At 44.6% G+C, this 26,209-nt stretch overlaps 1 protein-coding gene across 1 annotated transcript in view; it reads right to left on the bottom strand.

Moving 5' to 3' along the window:
* The window catches only part of LOC139167142 (dystrophin-like), a 1,540,372-nt gene that overhangs the window by 209,380 nt on the left and 1,304,783 nt on the right, over window positions 1-26,209 (bottom strand). The window contains exons 62-63 of the mRNA XM_070751563.1: window positions 7,753-7,954; window positions 3,893-3,978 (exon numbers count right to left, since the gene is read on the bottom strand). Of these exons, the coding sequence (XP_070607664.1) occupies window positions 3,893-3,978; window positions 7,753-7,954 (288 nt within the window). The remainder of the gene's footprint in view (window positions 1-3,892; window positions 3,979-7,752; window positions 7,955-26,209) is intronic.

Genomic DNA, 26,209 nt, shown 5'->3' with positions numbered 1-26,209 from the left:
TAGGAAAGTATTATGAAACTTCGTCTGCAAGCATGTGCAAATGTTCTTTCACCGAAGTTATCATATTTTTTCTGTCTGGTTCAATGTAATGTTCCTCAAAGAAGGCAGATAATGTAGGAAACATGTAAATTTTATTTTTGTCCAATTTATTTTCCAAAGCTGAAGTTTAATTTGGAATGATCTAATTTTTTCGGACAAATCGAGGTATGTTGCATTTGGTCCTTCCAGCGATAAATTTAAGTCATTCAAGATGGCAAAGATGTCCACCAAGTAAGCTATTTTCTGCAGCTCAGTTTTATCATTAAAAGTGCTTCAAATTGCTGTCTTGCTTTCTGATTTAAAAATGTTTTCAGTTCATCACAAAGCTCAAAGACACGTTTTAAAACTTTTCCTCTTGACAACCACCTGACTTCAGTGTGAAATAACAGAGCATTGTTTGGCGCATCTAGCTCGTTGCACAGTTGCCAAAACAGCCGACTGTTTAAGGCGCTCGACTTAACAAAATTGACACGTTACGACGCCTTTCATTACTTCTTGTAAATCTTGCGGCAATGTCTTAGTCGCTAATATTTGGCGATGTATCATACAGTGTGTTCTAAATGCTTTTGGCGATTTATTTTGTACCAAACGTTGAAATCCTGAGCGACATCCTAGCATAGCAGGAGCACCATTTGTGGAAACACCGCAAACCTTTTCCCAGGTGATATTATGTGCTTTTAGAAAAGAGCCAACTGCATCAAAAACATCATGTGCAGTTGTTGTCGTTTCAAGCGGTTTGCAAAAAATAAACTCATCTTTAAAGTCGCCATCATTAATATACCTTGCGTAAACTAATAATTGTGTACGTCTGTAGATTCATCAAGATGGATGCTGAATATTGGTAGTGGTGCAGATTTAATTTCCTGGATCACCTGATCAAGAATATCGGCAGACATGTCTTCTATTCTTCTGCGGACAGTGTCGTTGGATAAGGAAATTGCATTCAATTTCTGAACATATTCATTTCAATTATCACTTGAACTAAGTCTTTTGCAGCTGGTAACTGCAAATCCTCAGCAATGGTATGAGGTTTCATGGCTCGGGCGATTCTGAGTGCCACCAAATATGACGCTTCAACAGCTGCCACATTGTGTTTGTGGTACTGGCCACCAGTGTCAAATCTAGATTTCTTGAGTCCATCAACTTTGCTTCTAAAATAGTCGATATCCTTTCCAGCAAAGCTTAAATGCTTGCTATCAAAATGGCGTTTTAGTTTGTTCAGCTTCATAGATTCAGCTGAGAGAACTTCACAACAAATAACACATTGTGGTTTCTCAATTCCTGCTGTGATTATTGAGGTAAAACCATACTGCAAGAAATCCTCAGTGTAATTTCTTTTCCTCATATTCTTGTCTACACGATCCATTGTAATGAGACGGTTTGCTAAAGAAAAAATAAAAGTAGTCGCGTCTAAAGAGTTTATTAAAGTTTCTTATTATTTACTATTCCCTGTGTTGTTTTCTATTACACACCTGCCTAAAAAAAGTTTGGACAAAAAAATTCTTTCTCTCTCTTCCTCCATTTTGCTCTATTTCTCTTTCCCTCCCTCTTTCTCTCTCTCTCTTTCTCTCTCTCTCTATCTTGCTTTCTCTCTCTCTTTCTCTCTCTCTCATTTTTTCTTTCTTTCTTTCTTTCTTTCTGTTTCTCTCTCTTGCTTTCTTTCTCTCTTGCTTTCTTTCTCTCTCTTTCTTTCTCTCTCTTTCTTTCTCTCTCTCTTTCTTTCTCTCTCTCTTTCTCTCTCTCTTGCTTTCTTTCTCTTTCTCTGTTTCTCTTGCTTTCTCTCTCTCTCTCCTTCTCTGTCTCTCTTGCTGTCTCTCTTTCTCTCTCATACACCACGCCAGCATTAGCAGCATAGGGCAGTAACTGCGGGCGGTGGCAGAGCAGTCGATTGCAAGCGGGAGCCCTGACGGGGGCGGCTGGACGTGTTGCTGGACTCCATACATGCTGGCACTGCGCTGGGCATGGGCGCGGGGCTGGCACCTCCATCTCGGCACAGCCATTGCGCTAGTGCCAGCCCCACAACGCCAGCATGTACGGCGTCCAGCAACATGTTAAGCCGCCACTGTCTGTGCCTCCTCCCTGGAGCTCCTGCCCGCAGCTGCCACCCCCAGCTACTTCCTGGGTGCCGCTGATGTTGGCACCCTCCCGCTGCCGGTGCCAATTGACGGTTCCCAAAGGACACAGCCAGGGAACCTCCAGCCAGGCGGGGCGCTGCCGGTGCCTCCTCCCTGGAGCTCCTGCCCGCAGTCGCCGCCCCCCGGCTACTTCCCGGTGCCACTGATGCCGGCACCCTCCTGCCAGGCCCAAAGCTCACTTGCTGCAAAAAGAAGGCACGAACAAGGACCTGCTGCAAAAAGAAGGCAGGAAGAAAGACCTGCTGCAAAAAGAAGGCACGAAGAAGGAAGGTGCAAAAAAGAAGGCGAGAACAAGGAAGCTCAGCTTCCGTTGAAAAACAGTAAACACTACTTTAGGCAACCCCTGTGTTTTGGTCATTCGACCCCAGCCGGGGTCACGACCCATAGGTTGAGAACCGCTGATGTAGTGGGAAATAACTTTAGAAGCAATGTCATGATGTATCTGCAATGAATTTTTTTTTTTTTTTTTAAAGGGAAATCACAATCAATACATTTAAGCCATCTAATGCATGGTATTTTCCTGGTTCATTCCTATTACATGTCACTCAGCAACATTGCACAACTTGTTAAAGGTAATCCCCGGTTTACAAATATTCCCTTAGCAAATGTTCAAAGTTACATGATAAGTGCTGCTTACAAGATAAGTTCCCAAACTACAAATCTTGCAGCACCACAGCAGTTGTTCACCCTTACAAGCATCAACCGCAGAGGCTCTGCAACATTCGTCCTGCATGCTGCCAGCTGAAACGGAGCTTTTGAGTGGCAGATCCACCCCTCAGAAGGTCTGTTCGGCTATCCATAGATGATGCTTGGCAAGTTGCTAGCCGAAATGGAGATTCTAATGGAGTGAATCCAGCCCTATGAGATTCTGTTTAGCCCTCTGTGGGCCTCCCCCAGCCTGTTGCAGGCTGAAATGAAGCTTCTGAGGCTCCATTTCAACCTGCAATGAGCCAAATGAGGCCTGCGGAAGGTTGAATGGAGTGTCAGAGGAGCAGATTCACCTCTCAGAAGTTCCATTTTCGCCAGCAACCTGCCAGGCAAGGCCTGCAGATGCATGAACCAAACTGCAGAGGAGTGCACATGGCTGAAAGGCTGGAGAGGAGACTGCTTGCTAGATCTTCACAAGGTAAGTGACCTGGCATGGCAGGTGGTGGGTAGGAGCAATTGTGGGGAGCATAAGGTATTTCAATGGGTTGGAGAGGCCTTTGGTAGTCTTAGGCAGGTGGCTTGTTTCATCAGCAGCCCCCCCCACAATGGCTTTCCCCACCTTGAAATACTTCATGTGCATTTAACGAGACTTGCATTGGTGAATGCATAGGTGAAAGGAGGGACTGATCCAGTTCATGTTAATCATGCCAACGAATCTTCGGGTTACAAATGGAATGGGCAGGCTGCATTACATTTGTATCTTGAGAACTATCTGTACTTGTGAACTATAAAGGCCATAATCTCCAATGGATCTAAATGAGATGGCATTAGGTAACATTTAGTGCAAAACCTGCTTAATATATTTATTTATTTATTTATTTTATTTATTTATTAGAGTTGAGAGGGACCTTACAGGTCATCAAGTCCAACCCCCTGCACAAGCAGGAAACCCTACGCCTCCCCATTTTAACTTCTAAGTTTTGTTTTAAAAAATTGAAAAAATAATTTGACCTATTATTTATCCATCTTCATAACAAATGGCAAAATGGTAAAATACAATCATTACTTACATCTGTATTTATCTTCCAGATGTGCTTTACATAGTGAAATTATACCAGTTTTGAAAGACAAGACTCGGATCCTTCCAGTTCGACCCCTATTGATATTATATAAATAAACACATAAGCAATCATGTAATTTCCAGTTCTAGTACAAAGCAAAATAAAAAAGATCAAAGGGATAGTTTTTATTGGAGTAGTACATACCGTGTTTCCCTGAAAATAATACCAGTCTTATTTTCTTTTCAGCCTCCAAAGAAGCATATCTTATTTTCGGACGATGTCTTACCTGCTTACCTTGGACCACTGCAATCACACCTCCTACACCCTGTCATCTGTCCCGCTGCTGTCCCAATTCTTCTGTGGCTGCTTGCAGCAGGGTACCATCTGGCCCATTGTGTCAGTATCACTGTTTGTGGCAGGCCACAAGATTTGTTGCACAGATGCTGCCACTCACAGCAGTGTATTGCGTGGCTTATCATAGTAGTGCCACCGTTCACAGGATGCCACAAGGCTTATAGCGCCAGTGCCGCCGCTTCTTTCAGCAGGCTGTGTAGTGTTTTGTGGTGTTGTGCGTGTGAGTGGTGGCATCAGCATGATGTGCCATACACTGTCCTGCCGCAAGCAATGGCACCCATACAAGCCACATGGCATCCTAGCATGAGTGTCAGCAATGGCATGAGCCACGCAGCATCCTGCCACATATGACATGTGGCTTCCTGCCATGAATGGTAGCACTGGTGTAATGAGTGATGTGGCATCCTGCCTGGCACTGGCACAATGAGCGTTCTGCCACAAGAGGTGGCACTTGCACAATGAACCATGTGGGGCCTGGCCATGATCAGCCACAGAAAAAGTCAGACAGCAGTGCGGCACTTGTCAGCATGTAACAGGCCTACCTGTGGTCCTAAGGTAAGTGGATGCAGGACATGCTGGGAACCTCCACCTCCCACCCTAACTTGATGTTTATGTCTGCGCCACATCACACCTCATACAATCAGATGGTGGCGGGGTTTAACTAGGACTTATTTTGGGGGCTAGGGGAGGTTGGAACTTATTTTTGGGATGGGTTGTATTTTCAGGGAAATACGATACAACATATTAGATGCAGAGCAATTATGTTTGCACTATTTTATAATAATTTTCTATGCTGAAACCTTTTGTAATACAGTGGTACCTCGGTTTTCGAACGCTTCCCTTCTCGTACATTTCGGATATCGAACAAAATTTTCTGCAAAAATTTGCTTCAGTATCCGAACAAAAATTCGGATACCAAACAGCCAGAGAAAATTTTGTTCATTATCTGAAATGTAATCCCGGCAGCTTCAGGGCGCTGAGGAGCTCTCTAAGAGCTCCAAGCTGCAGGAAAGGTGGGGGCTGCTGAAATCCCGGCAGCTTTGGGGGGCTCCTTTCCTCATTGCTTTGTTTTATTACCTGTAAGGAGCTTCAAAAACTTTTTTCCTGTGGCTGCAACAGCGGCGATTTCCCTTCCAGTAGCAAGAGCGCCGGGAACGTCACGTGATGAAGGGAAGCCAGCGGAGCCATCTCAGCATTTGCTTCCACTCCAGCACTTCCCTTCATTACGTGACTTCCCGGCGCTCTTGCTACTGGAAGGGAAATCGCCGCTGTTGCAGCCACAGGAAAAAAGTTTTTGAAGCTCCTTACAGGTAATAAAACAAAGCAATGAGGAAAGGAGCCCCCCAAAGCTGCCAGGATTGCAGCAGCCCCCACCTTTCCTGCAGCTTGGAGTAGCGAATTTATTTATCCCATTGGAAATAAAGAAAATAGATTTAATTGGTTCCCAGCGAGTTAACAGGGGCTGGGAACCAATTAAATCCATTTCCATTATTTCCTATGGGATAAATAAATTCAGTACTCGACCAAATCGGTTCTCGACCACACTTCTGGAACGAATTGTGGTCGAGTACCGAGGTGCCACTGTATTTTCAGAGTTATAAGTATTTTCCTAAGTCATAAACACTATATAATCCATTTCCAACTCTGAACAGTAATTCTGTATATACAATTAGACTTGTATATATACTTTGTTTATTAGAAAGAGGTTACTATGAAATGTAATTAATAGTTACATTTTGGCACCCAAAAGATTTAATAATATTATTAGTATATGAATAACTATTAAAATTGAAAACAATTAACAAGCATTAATTTCTAATTCTAAGGACATACAGAACTTCAAAATTAAATGGTGTAATTAATTTAATTTTGGTGGTTTTTAAGATTAAGATTGGTAACTTTCAGTAACTCTTAGTGGATTTCAAAATACAGTGGTACCTTGTCTTACGAACTTAATTCGTTCCGTGACCAGATTCGTAACGTGAAAGGTTCGTAAGATGAAACAATGTTTCCCATAGAAATCAATGTAAAAGTGAATAATGCATGCAATCCAAAAACTCACCCCTTTTGCCTCATTACTGCTGGTATTCGGATCCTTGTTTGGGGGCAGGGGGAAGGGGGGAAGACAGCGCAGGCTGCCTGGAGGGAACCTGGTGGGTGGACCCTCCCCTCAGAAACCCCGAAGCCGGAACCTGTGCTCCGTTCCCGGCTGCTGGCTCTCTGAAGGAAAGTCAAGCCAGCCGGGTGGGGAGGGAGGGGAGCTGAGAGAGGGAAGCCACCGCCGACGAAGCGCTTGGGGGGATGTCTAGCTGGGTCAGGGAGTCACCCTTCTTGGCAGCCCCAAAACCAGGAAGGCGGCTCCCTGCTTCTCTGACCCTCCCCTCAAAACCCCCGGCTCTCAGAATGAAAGAAAAACTCAGAACGAAAGACAAGCCAACTGGAGGGGGGGCTGAAATAGAGGGAAGACACTGCAGTCGAAGCCCTTGGGGAGATGTCCAGCAGGAGGAGAGAGTCACCCTTCTCGGCACTCCCAAGCCCAGGAGGGCGGCTCCCTGCTTCTCTGACCCTCCCCTTAAAAACCCCGGCCCTCAGAACGAAAGACAAGCCAGCCGGCGGGGGGGGGGGGCGCTTAGAGAGAGGGAAGCCACTGCCGATAAAGCCCTTTGGGGGATGTCCAGCTGGGGGAGGGAGTCACCCCTCTCGGCACCCCAAAGCCCAGGAGGGTGACTCCCTCCACCAGCTGGACATCCCCCAAGGGCTTCATCTGCTGTGGCTTCCCTCTATTTCAGCCCCTCTCCCACCCCAGTTGGCTTGTCTTTCGTTCTGAGTTTTTCTTTCCTTTTGAGAGCCAGGGTTTTTGAGGGGAGGGTCAGAGAAGCAGGGATCTGCCCTCCTGGGCTTGGGTGGGCCGAGAGGGGTGACTCCCTCCCCCAGCTGGACATCCTCCCAAGGGCTTTGTCTGCTGTGGCTTTGCTCTATTTCAGCCCGGCTGGCTTATCTTTTGTTCTGAGTTTTTCTTTCCTTTGGAGAGCTGGGGCTTTTGAGGGGAGGGTCAGAGAAGTAGGGAGCCACCCTCCTTGGCATGGGGGTGCTGAGAGGGGTGACTCCCTCCCCCAACTGTACATCCAAGGGCTTCGTTGGCGGTGGCTTCCATCTCTCTCAGCCCCCCTCCCCACTCGGCTGGCTTGTCTTCTTATGCACATCTGGAGGAGGGAAATCCCAGCAGGGGTGGCAAGCAAATGGGAAATCCCGGCAGAGGCAGTCACAAGCAGGGGAATCCCTGCGCACGCATCTAGGCTCGAGTTTGTAAGATGAAAATGGTTCTTAAGACGAGGCAAACAAATCTTAAACCGGGGTTCGTATCACGAAAACTTCGTATGAAGAGGCGTTCGTAAGATGAGGTATCACTGTAATCCCAAATTTTCTCCCAGAGAAACAAATACCATATTATTTTGTTAAAAAAATGAACAGTGATTTATTACAATTAACTGGTACAGAAAACTACAGAGACCTACGTGTCATAAACATTCAAAAGCCAGTTCAGGCACATATCTACACAAAGAGGGACGTTGACTAGGTTATTGTGCTCTTGTTCCAATTTATCATAAATGGTAGTTAAGCAGTTAATGATCTGAAGTATATCAATTGGTTGATCATTCTGTTTCAGGTTGTGCTGGTCCAAGGCATCACATGCAGCAGACAGATTCAAAAGATCCACTGTAATGACAAAACAAGAACAACCCAATATGAAACGGCTCTGATAAAATAATTATATCTTTTAAACTCAGTAATAGTTTAACTGTTGAACTCAGTAATGGTTAAAAAACAAATATGTTAAATTGAAGATACAAATTTTAAATTTATCTTCAGCGATTTCTACCTATAGTTGTCTTTGTTGTAAGCAAATGAACTCAGATTTTGCAGCATAATTGCAGTTACTAGTTTAAAAGTCAACTTTCTGGGATCATGAAGCTACCTCTAATATGGAATTTATTAGTCAATTAGAAATACAGTTTATTATTATTATTTTTTTTTAAAGAGTTTAAGGTTAAACTATAATGGGAGGCTGAATGAATGAACCCTTCAAGGACTGAGCAGCAGAATAACTGTATAAACTGTAGTTAGCTAAGGAGAGATCATTTTTTTGTAGATGCTTTCTGTTTAAAGAAATTTTGAAAATTTTCCTTCAGTTTTACTTAGCAAGAACATACACAAAGTCATTAACAATATCTTCAAAGGTCTAAAATTCACAAGGGTAGAAAAAACCAATAAACTATCCTTCCTTTATAGTATATTCACATCAGCAGAGACAGATGGCAAACTAGAAAAACAAGGGAGTACTCATTTATTTGGATAACATTCTCTTTTTTAAAAAATTATTTTTATTTAGTTATATACATTAATAAAAGGACAAACAAACACTAAACAAAACAAACAAATACATTCACATTTATACATATATACCTCTAGGGGTATCTTGTGGTAAGTTCTCTTGATTGATTTTTACTTATATATAGTTCACTATATATATTTATTATTCAATTATTTATTGGACTTTTATGCCGCCCCTCTCCAAGGACTCGGGGCGGCTTACAACACATAATAAAACAATGTATAGCATTTCAGATGCAATTAATTAAATATAAAATTTAAAAAACCCAAAAACCATAACAAACAGTCATTCCCATTCAATCAACTTTCTCCCAGCACATTCATCGGCCGGGGGCAAGAATCCAATGGCCCCAAGCCTGGCAGCATAAATGAGTCTTAAGACTCTTGCAGAAGGCAAGGAGTGTGGGGGCAGTATGGATCTCCAGGGGGAGTTGATTGCAGAGGGCTAGGTCCCCCACAGAGAAGGCTCTTCCCATAGACCCCGTCAACTGACATTGTCTAGTTGACGGAACCTGGAGAAAGCCAACTCTGTGGGACCTGATCAGTCACTGAGATTTATGCGGCAGAAGGCAGTCCCATAGATATTCTGGTCTGATAGGGCTTTATAGGTCATATTATATTTTTATCAGTAATATTTAAATATGCTTATTTATATTACATAAGGCGAAGCCATCATTCGAGTAAGAGACTTTGGCCTGCCACATACTAGAATGTAGAATTTATTTGTACTGTGGGAATTTAAGAGGGGTGGTTGTATGAGGGGGAAGAATGCTAACTATAACAAATTCCTTCTAGATATTCAAGGTCATCCTTTGTTTAGCACCTGCCTGAAGGTCGATAGGAGGATCGTGGAGGTAGACAGAACCAGAGTGGTTCATGTGATAAACTTGTGGGTTGGGAACAAGGGATGAACTTTAAACTGGCTGGAGAAACCCATGGGACTTTAGATTTGGGTTTCTCTAATTCGTGCTAACAAGCAATGCCCTTATCAAGGAACTGCCAAACAAGCTAACAGTAAGCAGTCCAACAACCAAAGAACCACCAAGATCACTCCCACCAATACTGGCAAGCCACAAGAATATAAAATAAAAGCAAATCCCACTCCATACAAGCACTGATGATGTTACCTAGTTCGGATAATAAAACATCTGCAAGAAAACAACCAAGCTCATAGAACACCAAGAGTCCCTCAGACACTTAAATATTGTATCACTAATAAGCAGACATCACTAATAAGCAGCAGCAATGTGAAAATGTTTGATTAAGTAACATTTAATGTACATGAGCTGATTTTTTGTAATAATTTACTTAATAAAAACATTTATTTCATTATTCATCTTCAGCAGAAAAGTATCATTATTATATTATATTATTATTTATCTTGACCAGAAACGTTTAATGTATGTACTGTATATGTGGGGTTACACACACACACACACACCATACATATTCTGTGGCAGTGGACAATAGCACTGAACCCCAAGGATTCAACTTAAGATGTCTTTATGTTATTTTTACTAATGTATTATTGAGAGTGATATGTGGGATAAACTGAAATAATTTTTTCTCAACTTTCTTCAGCTGCAGACATGTATGCAAAGTGAGAGAAGGTTAATTTAATTGATCTATGCATGGAAGTCTTTCGCAAGCTACTTAAAACCCACCTTTGCCATCAGGCATGGGGGAATTGAGATACTCTTTCCCCCTAGGCCTTTACAATTTTGTGCATGGTATGTCTGTATGTATGTTTGGTTTTTATATTAATGGGTTTTTAATTGTTTTTAGTATTGGATTGTTATTGTACAGTGTCTTGTTGTTGCTGTTAGCTGCCCCGAGTCTCCGGAGAGGGGCGGCATTCAATTCAATTCAATTCAAATCAAATCAAATCAAATCAAATCAAATCAATAATAAAATAATTTTAGAAGAATTTGATTTCTTGTGACTGATGTGACGTTTGTTTATCTTTCTATATATATATATATCACTGGCAGCATATTGATTGAAAACACAGTAGTCACCAATCAGGAAAATGAATATATAGAAGGGAGAATGGGACTGTATGTATTGAATAGAGCCGTGATGGCGAAGCTATGGTATGCATGCCACAGATGACACGTGGGGTCATCTCTGCGGGCACACAAGCCGATGTCCAGGTCAGGTCTACAGCACATGCGTGCCACCTCCCACCAGCCAGCTGATTTTCGTGTTTTGGCTGAGAGATCCATTCGTATGTGCAGGGGTGGGGATCACACATGCACGCTGGGGTGGAGTAGGGATCATGGACGCCGGGTGCTGTGCTCCCCCTATGTGGCCCATTGTTAGCTCCAGGAGGCTTCAGGAACTCTGCTAGCAGAAAAATGAGGCATGTGGGGGTGTGCCGCTGATCCTCCGCGGCACGTTTTTAGTTCCAGGAGGCTTCAGGGAACTCTGCTAGCAGAAACGGGTGCTCCCCCTCTGTTGTAAGTGATCCTTGTCAGTCACAGGACATGCCTGATTCTGAAGACGATGAGCCAGGTCCCTCAGTTTATCCTGAGTTAGGGAGGATGTCAGAGGATTTGGAAGCAAAGAGTGAGGATGATAGTGATGTGGGAGTGTGCCAGAGGGGTCTGATGTGACAATGAAAAGTTGGTCCTTATCAGATAGTGAGGAAAATGTATCAGGAGATGAATGGTTAGATCCTAGATATTGAGGAATGATTAAAAGAAGAAAAGAGATACAAGGTAAAAAGTATTCATCCATATGAATAGCTCTGTGGACTGTAAGATGTTATTTCTAGGCTAGAGCAGGCAGTGAAGGCGGAGTCTGACAATGTTGTTGAAAAAGAATGGCAGACATCCATGGCATTCCTGAAATCAAAATATGAAAAACCTATGCTGTGCCTTCCAAAATGAGACAGAAACTGCAATGTTATGTTTATTGTGAAGCCGGTAAGCCAAGTGAACTAAAGTGGTGATTTATAGCTCTCTTATCTCTAAGTCAGCCGAGAAAAAGAATGGAGGATACTTCCCAGAGCAGTTAAAGTATTTCAAACCGATAGAATATGCTTCAATCTTTATGCTTTGCATCTTAACTTGCTAAAGTTTCATGTATCTAATCTAGTGTGAACTTAAATAAAAGAGACCATTATTCCAAGGAGTGGATTTCTGAGAGTCTTGAAAAAATACTGGAATCGTGTCTAGAACAGATTGTCAGACTCCCACTGAATCCACTGCACAGCCGTTGTGGCGTCATGGCCAATTTTCGAAATAATATATTGGTTTTGAACCAGACCGTGGCAGATCTCCAAAACCAAATCATTATGTTACAACAGAATCCCCCCATGGCAACGGTAGCCCCAGCTCAGCCTATCATCCAGCTGAGAATAAAAAGCCACATGGCCAGGTCCCAGGCATTTGACAGAGATCATGCCAGACTTGTCCCTTTTTTAAACCAATGCAGAATTTTATCAACTCCAGCCCAGTAGATTTTGTCCAGGACGAGATGAGTTTCTTTTATTGTGAGTTTATTAATTAGCCCTGCAGCTGACTGGATATCTCCCTTGTTGGAACGCCAGGATCCAATTCTACAAAATTATGTAGGGTTCTGCCAGTTGATGCAATGTGAATTCACTGATCCCCTGCACATTCAGAATACCATCATGCAGCTACACCAGATCCGTCAAGGTACCAGATCTGTGTCTGACTATATCACTGAATTTCGGAACTTAAGTGCTCCCCTGAACTGGAATGAGGGAGTGCTGATGGAGATGTTCCAAGATGGGCTGTCTGCTAAGATCCTGACTGAGATCATGCACATTGCGACTCCTTGTATACTAGATGGTTTGTACCAGCTGTGCTTTGAAATTGAAGCCGAATGTGATCTTCCCAGACTTGGCTGAACAGACAACAGACCCATTTATGGAAAGCAAAAGACCAGTTCCTGCTCCTTGCCAAAGAATACAAGCCAACGCACTCAGCCCCTAACCGAGATGTGTTTTCCAAATGCTCCCAGCAGACCTGGGAAATCGCCCAGCTGTCATAGCTAGAGATGAGCCGATGGACCTTAGCACTGCCAGACCTCACCTGAATGAGCCGAGAAAACCAGATGCCAAGCTGAAGGCCAGTGTCTGTACTGTGGGGAACTTGGGCATCTTGCCTTCGCCTGCCCACAGAAGAAACATAGTATCACAGTTCCTGCTCCGGTTCCAGCTCATAGCCCCGCTCAACAGTTCCAGGCCACCCTGCCAGGAAATGACCAGAGTCCAGTCTAGTGGAAACATTAGGTCGGGCAGGTACCAAGCCGAGTTCCAGTTCTACAGATGACGACTTCGGACCCTTGAGATACCTGACCTTAAGCAACCAAGGTGATATTCAAGAACCCTCCCCAAACCCTCCCTGCTCATGCCCTGGTGGATTCCGGAGCCACCACTAACTTCATGGATGAGACTTTTGTTTGCTCCCCTGTTATACCCTTGTGCCCAGTCAAACCTCCTATGATAGTTGAGACCATCGATGGAGGCATCTTGTTGTTCGGACCCATCAAGTTCATGAACCAACCTATAAATGTAACCATTGGGCACCATGAAGAAGGCATTCAATTCTATGTTACCAAAGGCCTACATTTCCCCATAGTCCTTGGCTTAAGATGGTTGAGAGCTCATTATCCTCACATTGTGTTCCAGAACTGCATTTCTTTTCCCAGTCTCCAAACCTGCGCAGCCCAGGCCGCAGCCTAACTTGCTAGTACAGTAGAACCCCGACTTACGAGACTAATTGGTTCCGGAAGGAGGCTCGTAAGTCAGAACGCTCGTATGACGAAACATTGTTTCCCAAAGGAAACAATGTAAAGTCAATTAATCCGTGGAACAACAAAAAAACCCGCTGCCGCCGAATGCGGAAGTTAGCGTTCAGAGACAGCTGCAAAGCGGTGCGCGTGTTTTAAAACGTCAGAGCCGGCCTGGGGGGCTCGGGGGGAAGCCCCCGAGCCCCCCAGGCTGGCTCTGACGTTTTAAAACAAGCGCGCTGCTTCACAGCTCTCTGCTGAATCCGGAACGCTAACTTCCGCGTTCGGATTCAGCAGACAGCTGCAAAGCGGTGTGCGTGTTTTAAAACGTCAGAGCCGGCCTGGGGGGCTCGGGGGGAAGCCCCCGAGCCCCCCAGGCCGGCTCTGACATTTTAAAACACGCGCGCTGCTTCGCAGCTCTCTGCTGAATCCGGAACGCTTACTTCCGCGTTCGGATTCAGCAGAGAGCTGCGAAGCAGCGCGTGTGTTTTAAAACGTCAGAGCCGGCCTGGGGGGCTCAGGGGGAAGCCCCCGAGCCCCCCAGGACGGCTCTGACGTTTTAAAACACGCGCGCTGCTTCGCAGCTGTCTGCTGAATCCGAACGCGGAAGTTAGCGTTCCGGCTTCAGCAGAGAGCTGCGAAGCAGCGCGCGTTTTAAAACGTCAGAGCCGGCCTGGGGGGCTCGGGGGCTTCCCCCCGAGCCCCCCAGGCCGGCTCTGACGTTTTAAAACACGCGCACCGCTTTGCAGCTGTCTTCTGAAACCGAACGCGGAAGTTAGCGTTCCGGCTTCAGAAGACAGCTGCGAAGTGGCGCGCGTGTTTTAAAACGTCAGAGCCGGCCTGGGGGGCTCGGGGGGAAGCCCCCGAGCCCCCCAGGCCGGCTCTGACGTTTTAAAACACGCGCGCTGCTTCGCAGCTGTCTGCTGAATCCGAACGCGGAAGTTAGCGTTCCGGATTCAGCAGAGAGCTGCGAAGCGGCGCGCGTGTTTTAAAAGGTTGCAGCCGGCCTGGGGGGCTTGCCAGCACCCCCCCAGCCCCCCAGGCCGGCTGCAACCTTTTAAAACACGCGGGATACGAGCGCCAAGGAGCTGTCTCCTGAAGCCGAAAGCGGAAGTTAGTGTTCGGCTTCAGGAGACAGCTCCTTGGCGCTCGTATCCCGAATGTGAGCTCGGGAGGCGAACAAAAATGTCGCTCCCCTCCCAGCTCTTATCTCGAGTAGCTCGTAAGTAGAGCTGCTCGTATGTCGAGGTTCCACTGTACTCTGCCAGCTGAAATCTTGGATTTTGCCGATGTGTTCAGTGAAAAAGAGGCAGATCCCCACATCGACCCTTTGACTGTGCCATTGATTTACTACCAAATGCCAAGCTCCCTGCGGGATGCATTTACTCCATGTCGGAACCTGAATTGGCCGCGTTAAAAGACATTTTGGGCAAAAACCTGGCCAAGGGTTTCATCCAACCCTCCTCCTCACATTTGTCTGCTCCAGTACTATCTGTAACAAAGAAAAATGGAGATCTATGCCTCTGCTGTGACTATCACAAGTTAAATTCCATCAGAGTGCATAACCGGTACCCTTTGCCTTTGATCCCTGAATTCATGGAGCAGCCACTGCCATTTTCCAAAATTTCATGAATGACATCATGGTGGTTTAACTTGATGACATTTTAATTTACTCCCCTTCAAGAGAAACTCACCTTCAACATCTACAACAAGTTCTGCAATTCCTAGGAGAAAACCACCTTTATGTCAAGCTGGAGAAATGTCAATTTTTTCAGACCACCATTGAATTCTTAGGACATGTTATTTCTCCCCAAGGTATTGCCATGGACATCGGAAAACTCGAGGGTTTGCAAACAACCCCCATGTCACGTAAAAGATGTTCAGAGATTTTTAGGATTTGTGAACTATTACCGCACCTTCATTCTGAATTTTGCCACCTTGACTGCCCACCCGACTCCTGACCAAGGGAATTAAATTTCAATGGGGTGATGATGAGCAACAAGCATTCCTGACCCTGAAAAAAGCTTTCATGCAGGAACCTATCCTCCAGTACTCAGACCCTTGTCATCCCTTTGCAGTGGAGGCTGACACCTCAGATGTTGGAGTGGGGGCCATGCTCCTTCAAACACACCACGATGGCAGTCCCTTGTTCCCGTGTGGTATTATTCCAGAAAACTAAACGCATTTGAGCACCATTATACCATTTGGGAAAAGAACTCTTGGCTATCAAGACTGCATTCTATGGAGACACCACCTGGAAGGAGCCCGCCACCAAGAATAAGTCAGAACTGACTTCCTCCAGACAACCAGAAAATTAAATCAAAGACAGATCCACTGGGCCTTTTTCTTAGCCAGATTCAACTTCAGAGTCACCTACGTGGTATAACAAACAAGCTGATGTCTTGTCTCGCAAACCTGAGTACAAACCTAAGAACTGTTGCCGCTTCATACCATTCTACCGCTCACATCGATCGCAGCTGTACAGGATATAGTAGATCTTCGAGAACAGATTCGGGAAGCACAATGCCAAGATGACTTCATAGACCAAAGAAAACAAGACCTTGATCCTGATTCACCATGGACATTTTCCATGGACCTGCTATGTTACTGAGACTGGTTATATGTTCCAGCAGGGCCACTTCGAGACCTCATCTTAAACCATTGCCCTGATAACCCTGCAGCTGGCCATTTTGGACTTTTCAAAACTTTACACCTAGTATCTCACATTTCTGGTGACCTAGGCTCTGCCATGATGTTCACTCCTATATAAATTCTTGTACCCGTTTTTACCAAGCCAAGACAGCCACAGGAGACCCCCCTGGACTGTTACTGTCACCGAACCAAATAGCATCTGAGAAATAAATCACATTCCACTCCTGTACTCTCACACAAGGTGTCAGGCCGAAGCCATCATGTGGAGTTAGAGATATCGGCCTGTCACAGCATAAGGGGGGGATGGGAGGGGTAGTGAGTAGTTAGTGGGAAAATTACTAGACACAACCAAAGATTCCTTTCTCTGAGCCAAGGTCTGTCAGTGAACCAAATAGCTTGAGCAATAAATCAATTCCATACCTGTGCTTCTCGCTGGGTAAGATTTATTAACAGCCATGTCTGGATTTGACTGGAATCATTCCAACTCTGAGTTCGTTAGATTACATCCGGGTCAAAACCCCATCTCACATTCCACACCCACAAGTGCAGTCATGAGGGCCAATCCTATGCAGGATTCCTGATTCCTTCCTGTGTTTGTTACTATGGCATCTGGAGAAAGGAATGTGTGGTGGCATTTCTCTCTCTCTCACTCCCAAACTGTATCAAGTCCACCTTGGACTTTACATAATGACTTTGGGCCTGACAAGGTCACTGTTTGTTCTGCCTCAACTGAAGAGAAGAGGAAGTTGATAAACCCCTGCACACGGACTGGCTCTCGTGATGAACTTGTGGGTGTGGGGAAGTAAGATGAACCTAGGTGGGATTCTGGGAAGTATTCAGAATCGGAATGACTATGGCGTAACCAACATGGTTCTGTTAATAAATCGAGCTCTGATTGAGAGAACTGGACAGGGACTTGATTTATTTCTCAGATGCTAATTAGAATACTGACAACAAATTCCAATTCTCTCGGGAGAGGGGCGGGGGTCAATGGTCGCGGCGCCACAGGGCTCCCTTGCTCTCATGAGGGAATCCCCGAATCCCCACCATCTGGGGGTCCCGGTTCCTTTGAACTGGGCCTGATCCTCCCTGCAGGGATGAAGAAGTAGGGGGCGCTACCTGGAAAGAGAATAGGTTTCAGCGATGGTGAGGTGAAAAATGCTTAAGCGGTGTGCTGGTGAGTGCAGAGAGATGGAAAGAAATTTAAAACAGACTGTTTTTTTATTTTTTCTATTCATGGAAGCAGAAATGCCTGGAATTTGTGCAGAAGCGGCTGATCGGCGGAAAGCTTTAAAGACATAGTAAATTGCCCAAAGTTACGGTTATTTTTTTTTTTTTTTGGAGGATTTCTAAGGAATTTGAAGATTTGGAGCTTGAATTGGAATTCTTTTTGAATTAAGGTATTTTTCTTCTTCTTGAAGATGCCACTTCCCTTTATAACAACTGCCAAGAATGATCAATCATGATAATTTACTGCCACCCTCAGGTGGGAGGAGTTACTACAAGGAGTTTTTTTGATGCAATTAGTGCCAGATGGCTGTTAATTTTATTTTTCCTGTTGGAAGGATGGAGCTGTTTGATATCTATGTATACTGCTGAAAAAAGATTGTCCCTAGGTTTGTTTTGGAACATGGCTAGTTGGAAGAATTTTTTTATGTAACTGTGAGGGAATATTGGACACAATCTAAAGGACATATTGGACACATCTGGACACATCTGGGTCCCGTCAACTAAACAATGTCGGTTGGCGGGCCCCAGGGGAAGAGCCTTCTCTATGGCGGCCCCGACTCTCTGGAACCAACTCCCCCCAGAGATTAGAACTGCCCCTACTCTCCCTGCCTTCCGTAAACTCCTTAAAACCCATCTTTGCCGTCAGGCATGGGGGAACTGAAACACCTCCCCCGGGCATGTACAATTTATGCATGATATGTTTGTGTGTGTGCTTCTTAGTAAATGGGGTTATTTTTAAACTTTTTAAAATATTTTAAATTTATTTGGATTTGTTACGATTGTTATATTTTGCTGTGAGCCGCCCCGAGTCCGCGGAGAGGGGCGGCATACAAACCTAAATAATAAATAAATAAATAAATAAATAAATAAATATGGGGCAAAAACATAAAATGGGAATATAGAGGGTGACAGGATGGGAATATGGAGGGTGACAGGATTTTCAAAGAAGAAGATTTATACTAAAGGACATAAATGGACTATTTTTTTAATTGCACTATTAATTCAAACTAGACTCTAATTGGACACTAATTGTATGGAAAGTTTAATGAAATTAATTTAAATTAATTAATAATGGAGGAGGGATTAATTAAAGACTAAGATTTTTAATTGATTTAATTGATTTTAATTAAGTGGCATATGTAATATTGTTTAATTAAGATATTTGAGACTCATAAAATTACTCTGGTGGGTAAAATTTTGGAATAATGAAATAATATTATTAAAAGTAAAGGATTTAAATGAATTTGACTTTAAATTGATTTTAAATTGGACTTTATCATAAGAGAATGTAATGAAATTTTTAGGAACAAATTGTTTTAATGGAGGAGGATCTAATTAAAGGTTTAGATTTCAATTGAGCTGAATTGAATGTTTAACTAAGAAATCTGAGTTTTGTTTTGTTTTTTAAAAAATCTTTTCTTAATAGAAATAATGAAATGTCTCTAGGGGGAAATATTGAAATATTGCCGTTAAAAGAGAAATTGAAAATGGTTAGGTTTGATAGGGTTGTTTAGCTTTAATGATTAATGTAAAGATTAAGATTTTAAGTGAGTTGCATATGAAATAACAATCAACTAAATTACTTTTTGAGACGTATAAAATTATTTTGATGGGGACATTATTAGGATAATGAAATAATACTATTGAATATGAAATTGAATTGAAAATGTTTAGGTTTGCTTAGGTTTGGTAGGATGATTAATATTAATGATTAAGGTGTAATGATTAATTTGGTTAATGTTGTTGTCGATTCAAATATATAGATGAGAAGGACTATGGAATTATATAAGTAAATGAACTATAAGCAGATAAATGATGAATATAAATAGAAAAAGCATGGAAATAGAAAATATTTTTAATGATATTTGCTGATATTTTCTTTTTTAAAGTTAAACGGAATAATGATATACTAGAAATGTTGACTATATTTTCAATATAATTTGGAATATGATTATTAGATTTAACTTAATGATCTTCTTTTTCCCCTCTTTTTTCTTTTTCTTTCTCTCTTTTTTCAGAATGGAATATGTTGATTTTATTGGATTGAAAGTGTTATAATTAGAGTACGGCAGATGATTCCACTGGTTTACAGTGACCTCCCCCCCCCCCGCCCAGAATAGGATATGACAATGGATTGAAAGCATTATAATTAGTATAGGGAAGATGATTACACTGACTATACAGTGACTTCTTTTCTTTTTAGAATAGGGCACGATGATGGATCGAAAGTGTTATAATTAGTACCGTGTTTCCCCGAAAGTAAGACAGTGTCTTACTTTCTTTTTATGCCCAAAAGCCCCACCACGTCTTACTTTCGGGGTATGTCTTACATTGGAAAAAAATTGAAAGGGTCGTGTTCCCGAAGGCATCTCCCCAGAGTCCAGAAGGGCAGCCGCGGGACAGGAGCCTCGTGAGCCCTTTTCCAAGTTCAACCTCAGGGCTCCAAGCGGCGTGCACGCGTGGAGCTGCAGACACGTGTCGGGGAAGCGTGTGTCTGGAGGGGAGGAGCCGCTCTGCGCAGTTGAGCAGCCACACCTGCCTGCCGGAAAGGAGGCGGGCGAAGGAGGGCGCAGCTCCGGCCGCTGGCCGCTGGCCGCTTGCAGCTGAGCCTCGGCAGGACTCGGTTGCTGGGACGAGCGCCTTCGCTGCAAGCTGCCGCCCACTCGGCTCGCTTCGGACCAGCGCCGTCTTTCGCTTTGCCAAGCCGGGGAAGAGGCGGTGGCGCCCCGGCAAGGCGAAGGCGAGGGGTGCGCGGGGAGCTTGGAAGCGACGTCATCGGGCTCCCCCCCGGCAATACCCCCGTGTTTCCCCGAAAGTAAGACATATGTCTTACTTTTGGGGTACGGCTTATATTAGCCGACCCCCCTGAAACCCCCGATATGTCTTACAATCGGGGGTGTCTTACTATCGGGGAAACAGGGTATAGGGAAGATGATTACACTGGCTATACAGTGACCTTTATTTGTTTTTAGAATAGGGTATGATGACGGATTGAAAATGTTATAATTAGTACAGGGAAAATGATTACATTGGCCATACAGTGACTTTTTCTCTCTCTCTTTGTAGAATAGGGTAGGATGATGCTATTGGATTGAAAGTGTTACAGATTTAAAGCTTTATAACCAGAACAGGGTATGGTGAATGTATGGAGTATTTAGTTTTGTTTTTATTCTCCCTTTTTCTTATTTTTTTCCTTATTTTTTTCCTTATTTTTTCCCTGCTATTTTCTAATTTTCTTTAGTCTTTATTACTATTCTGTATTTCTATTCATGAAAGGGAATTATTTTTAATTAGATTCTTTTTTAATTTAGTTTATTAATTTGCCGATATTTGGAATATACTATATGGTGGGTTCTCCTTTTTTGCCCCCTCTCTATATATTTTAGTTTTTTTTTTTTAGTAATGGTTGGTTTTAATTTAAATACCGTGTTGGAGATAATTGGAAATATTTGCTCCTTTTCTTTTCTCTTAACGCTTTTTTTCTTTTCTCTTTTATTTTAAAGGGCATTTATTATGGAAGAGGGTTTAAAGCATATATGAAAATTGATATGGAGGAGATTTTTGAGAAAATTGAAACATTTTGATCTAATTAATTTGATGTGATTAAGAATAGTAACAGCCTAAAATGTATACAGGTTTTACTTTTTTAATCATGTGGAATTGGAATAATTATTTTTGGGTCCAGATGTTAAATTGTAAGGAGGTGGCATTGATTAACGAATTACACCGAAATTGCAAAAATGATACAGTGGAACCCCGTCTTACGAACTTAATTGGTTCTGGGACAAGGTTCGTAAGGTGAAAAGTTCGTAAGATGAAACAATGTTTCCCATAGGAATCAATGAAAAAGCGAATAATGCGTGCAAGTCCAAAACTCGCCCCTTTTGCCTTATGACAACCGGCATTCTGATCCTTGTTTGGGGACAGGGGGAGGAGGGAAGGGGGACACAGCAGAGGCTGCGTATGGAGCTTTGTGGGTGATTAACACACGTGGGAAGCTGCCTCGCAGCTTGTCAGCCGGCAGGGCTTACACCCTCCTTGAAAGTGTTTTCGGAGGTGGCAGCAAAGGGGAATCCGGAGCTTCGGCTTCAGACAAGGCTCCCTGGCTCTCACTCTGCTGTGTGTGTATGGGTCCCTGAATGCCGGTAGAGAACAGGGGGAGGCTCTTTTCCTTCCCCTTTGCTCAGGGGGACCAAGCCTCTGAGCTCCGGTCCTCAGCGAAGCGCAGGCAATGGAGACGCGGTGTAGAGAGAGGTCAATCTGTCAACTAAAGAAGAGGAAAACTGGAGCGCTGGGGGCTCTGAGGATGGCAGGGGGGCACATTTCTTCCATCAGGTTTGGGGCTGCGTGGTTGTTTGGTACCTGAAAACTTCACGAGGAAGTTGAGATACGGGCACTCACAGTCTCCTAATCCCCCCGTTTCTTTAAGGCTGCCCCCTTCTCTGGCAAGGGAGGGCAAGGGGTGGCTGGCTCTCCTACCCTCCTCTCATCTCTGCTACAATACATTTTCCCTGCAGTTGATCCAAGCGCTGGCAGGGAAGGAACAAATTTCAGGCGTCCTGGAAACCTAACAAAAAGGGGCTGGTAGAATAATCATTAGGAGTGGGCTGTCCTGTACAGGCTCTCACAGCCTCCTCATTTACACCCTCCCCCGTTTCTTTAAGCCTCCCCCTCTCTCGCAAGGGAGGGCAAGGGGTGGCCGGCTCTCCTACTCTCTCGGCTCTGCTACGTACATTTTCTCTGCAGTTGATCCAAGCGCTGGCAGGGAAGGAACGTACTGAAATGCGAGTCAGGAGTCCTGGAAACGTAACAATAAGGGGGCTGGTGGAATAATCATTGGGAATGGGGTGTCCTGGAAGTTGGGATACAGGCTGTCCCAGCCTCCTCATCCCCCCCCCCTGTTTCTTTAAGGCTTCCCCTCTCGTGTGCAAGGGAAAGCAATGGGTGGGAAATGCGAGTCAGGAGTCCTGGAAACGTAACAAAAAGGGGGCTGGTGGAATAATCATTGGGAATGGGGTGTCCTGGAAGTTGGGATACAGGCTCTCCCAGCCTCCTCACCACCACCACCCCCGTTTCTTTAAGGCTTCCCCTCTCGTGTGCAAGGGAAAGCAGTGGGTGGGAAATGCGAGTCAGGAGTCCTGGAAACGTAACAAAAAGGGGGCTGGTGGAATAATCATTGGGAATGGGGTGTCCTGGAAGTTGGGATGCAGGCTCTCCCAGCCTCCTCATCCCCCCCCCCCCGTTTCTTTAAGGCTTCCCCTCTCGTGTGCAAGGGAAAGCAAGGGGTGGGAAATGCGAGTCAGGAGTCCTGGAAACGTAACAAAAAGGGGGCTGGTGGAATAATCATTGGGAATGGGGTGTCCTGCAAGTTGGGATGCAGGCTCTCCCAGCCTCCTCATCCCCCCCCCCCCCCGTTTCTTTAAGGCTTCCCCTCTCGTGTGCAAGGGAAAGCAATGGGTGGGAAATGCGAGTCAGGAGTCCTGGAAACGTAACAAAAGGGGGCTGGTAGAATAATCATTGAGAATGGGGTGTCCTGGAAGTTGGGATACAGGCTCTCCCAGCCTCCTCACCCCCCCCCCATTTCTTTAAGGCTTCCCCTCTCGTGTGCAAGGGAAAGCAGTGGGTGGGAAATGCGAGTCAGGAGTCCTGGAAACGTAACAAAAAGGGGGCTGGTGGAATAATCATTGGGAATGGGGTGTCCTGGAAGTTGGGATGCAGGCTCTCCCAGCCTCCTCATCCCCCCCCCCCCCGTTTCTTTAAGGCTTCCCCTCTCGTGTGCAAGGGAAAGCAAGGGGTGGGAAATGCGAGTCAGGAGTCCTGGAAACGTAACAAAAAGGGGGCTGGTGGAATAATCATTGGGAATGGGGTGTCCTGCAAGTTGGGATGCAGGCTCTCCCAGCCTCCTCATCCCCCCCCCCCGTTTCTTTAAGGCTTCCCCTCTCGTGTGCAAGGGAAAGCAAGGGGTGGGAAATGCGAGTCAGGAGTCCTGGAAACATAACAAAAAGGGGGCTGGTGGAATAATCATTGGGAATGGGGTGTCCTGGAAGTTGGGATGCAGGCTCTCCCAGCCTCCTCATTCCCCCCTCCCTCGTTTCTTTAAGGAGTCTACGGAGAGGGGCGGCATACAAATCTAATAAAGAAAACTTAAAGAAACGGGGGGGGGGGATGAGGAGGCTGGGAGAGCCTGTATCCCATCTTCCAGGACACCCCATTCCCAATGATTATTCCACCAGCCCCCTTATTGTTACGTTTCCAGGACTCCTGACTCGCATTTCCCACCCCTTGCTTTCCCTTGCACACGAGAGGGGAAGCCTTAAAGAAACGGGGGGGGGGGATGAGGAGGCTGGGGGAGCCTGTATCCCAACTTCCAGAACACCCCATTCTCAATGATTATTCCACCAGCCCCCTTATTGTTACGTTTCACTCGCATTTCCCACCCCTTGCTTTCCCTTGCACACGAGAGGGGAAGCCTTGAAGAAACGGGGGGGGGGGAATGAGGAGGCTGGGGGAGCCTGTATCCCAACTTCCAGGACACCCCATTCTCAATGATTATTCCACCAGCCCCCTTATTGTTAATTTCCAGGACTCCTGACTGGCATTTCCCACCCCTTGCTTTCCCTTGCACACGAGAGGGGAAGCCTTAAAGAAACGGGGGGGGGGGTGAGGAGGCTGGGAGAGCCTGTATCCCAACTTCCAGGACACCCCATTCCCAATGATTATTCCACCAGCCCCATTATTGTTACGTTTCCAGGACTCCTGACTCGCATTTCAGTTCGTTCCTTCCCTTGCAGTGCTTGGATCAACTGCAGGGAAAATGTACGTAGCAGAGCCGAGTTAAAGACATGGCTTTCCAGGAGCCTCCCGAAGCCCAACGCCAAACCCGAACTTCTGCTTTCGGCGTTCGGAGGCTCCTGGGAAGCCGCCCGGCTGTTTTAAAATGTGACCGCCGGGCTGGGGGGCTTCCAAGCACCCCCCCAACCCCGAACTTTTGCCGAACTTCCGGGTTCGGGGTTGGGGGGGTGCTGGGAAGCCCCCCAGCCCGGCAGTCACCTTTTAAAACAGCCGGGCGGCTTCCCAGGAGCCTCTGAATGCCGAACCCGGAAGTTCGGGTTTGGCGTTCGTAACTCGAAAAAAGTTCGTAAGAAGAGGCAATTTTTTTCTGAACCCCGGGTTCGTATCACGAGTTGTTCGTAAGACGAGGGGTTCGTATCTTGAGGTACCACTGTATATTGTAATTTGACATTAACAGTATCTTTTTTTTCTGTACACGTGATTGGAGAAGAAAAATTAAAAAAAAATTCACACACCCCCAAAAAGTGCACTTTTGTGCCTAATGTCCCTGTCCTACTGTCTTATTATCCTTTCTATTACTACGTTCTACTTATGTTATGTTATGTTATGTTAATATGTACTATAATAATATACTTGTTTGACAAATAAATAAATAAATAGATAGATAAATAAATAAATAAATAAATGGTACGACTGGATGCAGAATAAAATAACCCAAAGAAATGTTAAAACACCTATATAAACTCAGATAACAACAAAAAATTATTTACGTTTAGTGAGATAGTAATCTATTTTTCTATTCATCTTTTAAATGATGAATCTAATCAATTAGAAATTGAACATTTGTATACTGAAATAGAAACGGGCAATGATCTGCATGTATATAATGAGATTTCTTTCCTTTTTATTGTATTTGAAAAACTAAATAAACTTTTAAAAAACGAACCTGGTCACAGAATGAATTAAGTTCTTAAGTAGAGGTACCACTGTATTGGATTTCAGAAAAACAAATTTCAATAAAGTGGGGGAATCTTTAAATAATGAATTAAAGGGCAGGGATAAAATGACAGGAGCAAGGACCAGTGGACTGTATTAAAAAAGGCTATCTTAAAAGCCACTGGACTGTATGTAAGGCAAATAACTAAAGGTAAAAGGAAGAAAAAACTGCTATGGTTTAGTAATGATGTAAGGGCTATAGTCAATGAAAAAGGTATAAAGGTATAGGAGGTATAAAGAATCTGGAAGTATAGCTGATAGAGAGGTGTATAATATGAGACAAAAGGAGGCGAAACAGATAATATATGCTGCTAAAGCCTCAAAAGAGGAAGAAATTGTCAAATCTGTGAAGAAGGGGGATAAAACTGATTTCAGATATATTAGTGATAGGAAGAAGAAAAACTGCAGCATCACAAAACTTAGTACTGGAGATAATACATACTTTGATGGGAATAAGGAGGTCGCTGACCATTTGAATAGCTACTTCTGTTCAGTTTTCTCAGAAGGCAGCTTACAATATAATACTATAGATGAATATAGCATTGCTTCCAGCTGTAGGGATTCAGCTCCAGTGATCTCAGAGGCTGATGTCTTAGAAGAACTTGAATGATTAAAGATAAATAAGACAATGGGTCCAGATGGCATCCACCACAGAGTTTTTAAAGAACTCAGATATGTGATTGCTACCCCCCTGACTGATTTGTTTAACCAATCCCTTTTAACAGGAGATGTTTCTGATGATTGGAGAATGGCCAGTGTTGTGCCTATCCACAAGAAGGGCAGTAGAGAAGAAGCTGGTAACTACAGTGGTACCTCAAGATACGAACCCCTCGTCTTACGAACAACTCGTGATACGAACCCGGGGTTCAGAAAATTTTTGCCTCTTCTTACGAACTTTTTTCGAGTTATGAACCGGCGTTCGGAGACTGCTGGGAAGCCGCGCGGCTGTTTTAAAAGGTGATAGCCGGGTGGTGGGGCTTCCCAGAAGCCTCCCGAACGCCGGTTCGTAACTCGAAAAACGTTCGTAAGAGGCAAAATTTTTCTGAACCCCAGGTTCGGTTCGGGAGGTTGCTGGGAAGCCCCCCAGGCCGGCTGTGACCTTTTAAAACAGCCGCGCGGCTTCCCAGCTGTCTCCAAACGCGGAAGTTC

Source organism: Erythrolamprus reginae, chromosome 4, assembly GCF_031021105.1.
Source record: "Erythrolamprus reginae isolate rEryReg1 chromosome 4, rEryReg1.hap1, whole genome shotgun sequence".
Taxonomy (NCBI): Eukaryota; Metazoa; Chordata; class Lepidosauria; order Squamata; family Dipsadidae; genus Erythrolamprus; species Erythrolamprus reginae.
This window is presented reverse-complemented; position numbering and strand designations above follow the sequence as displayed.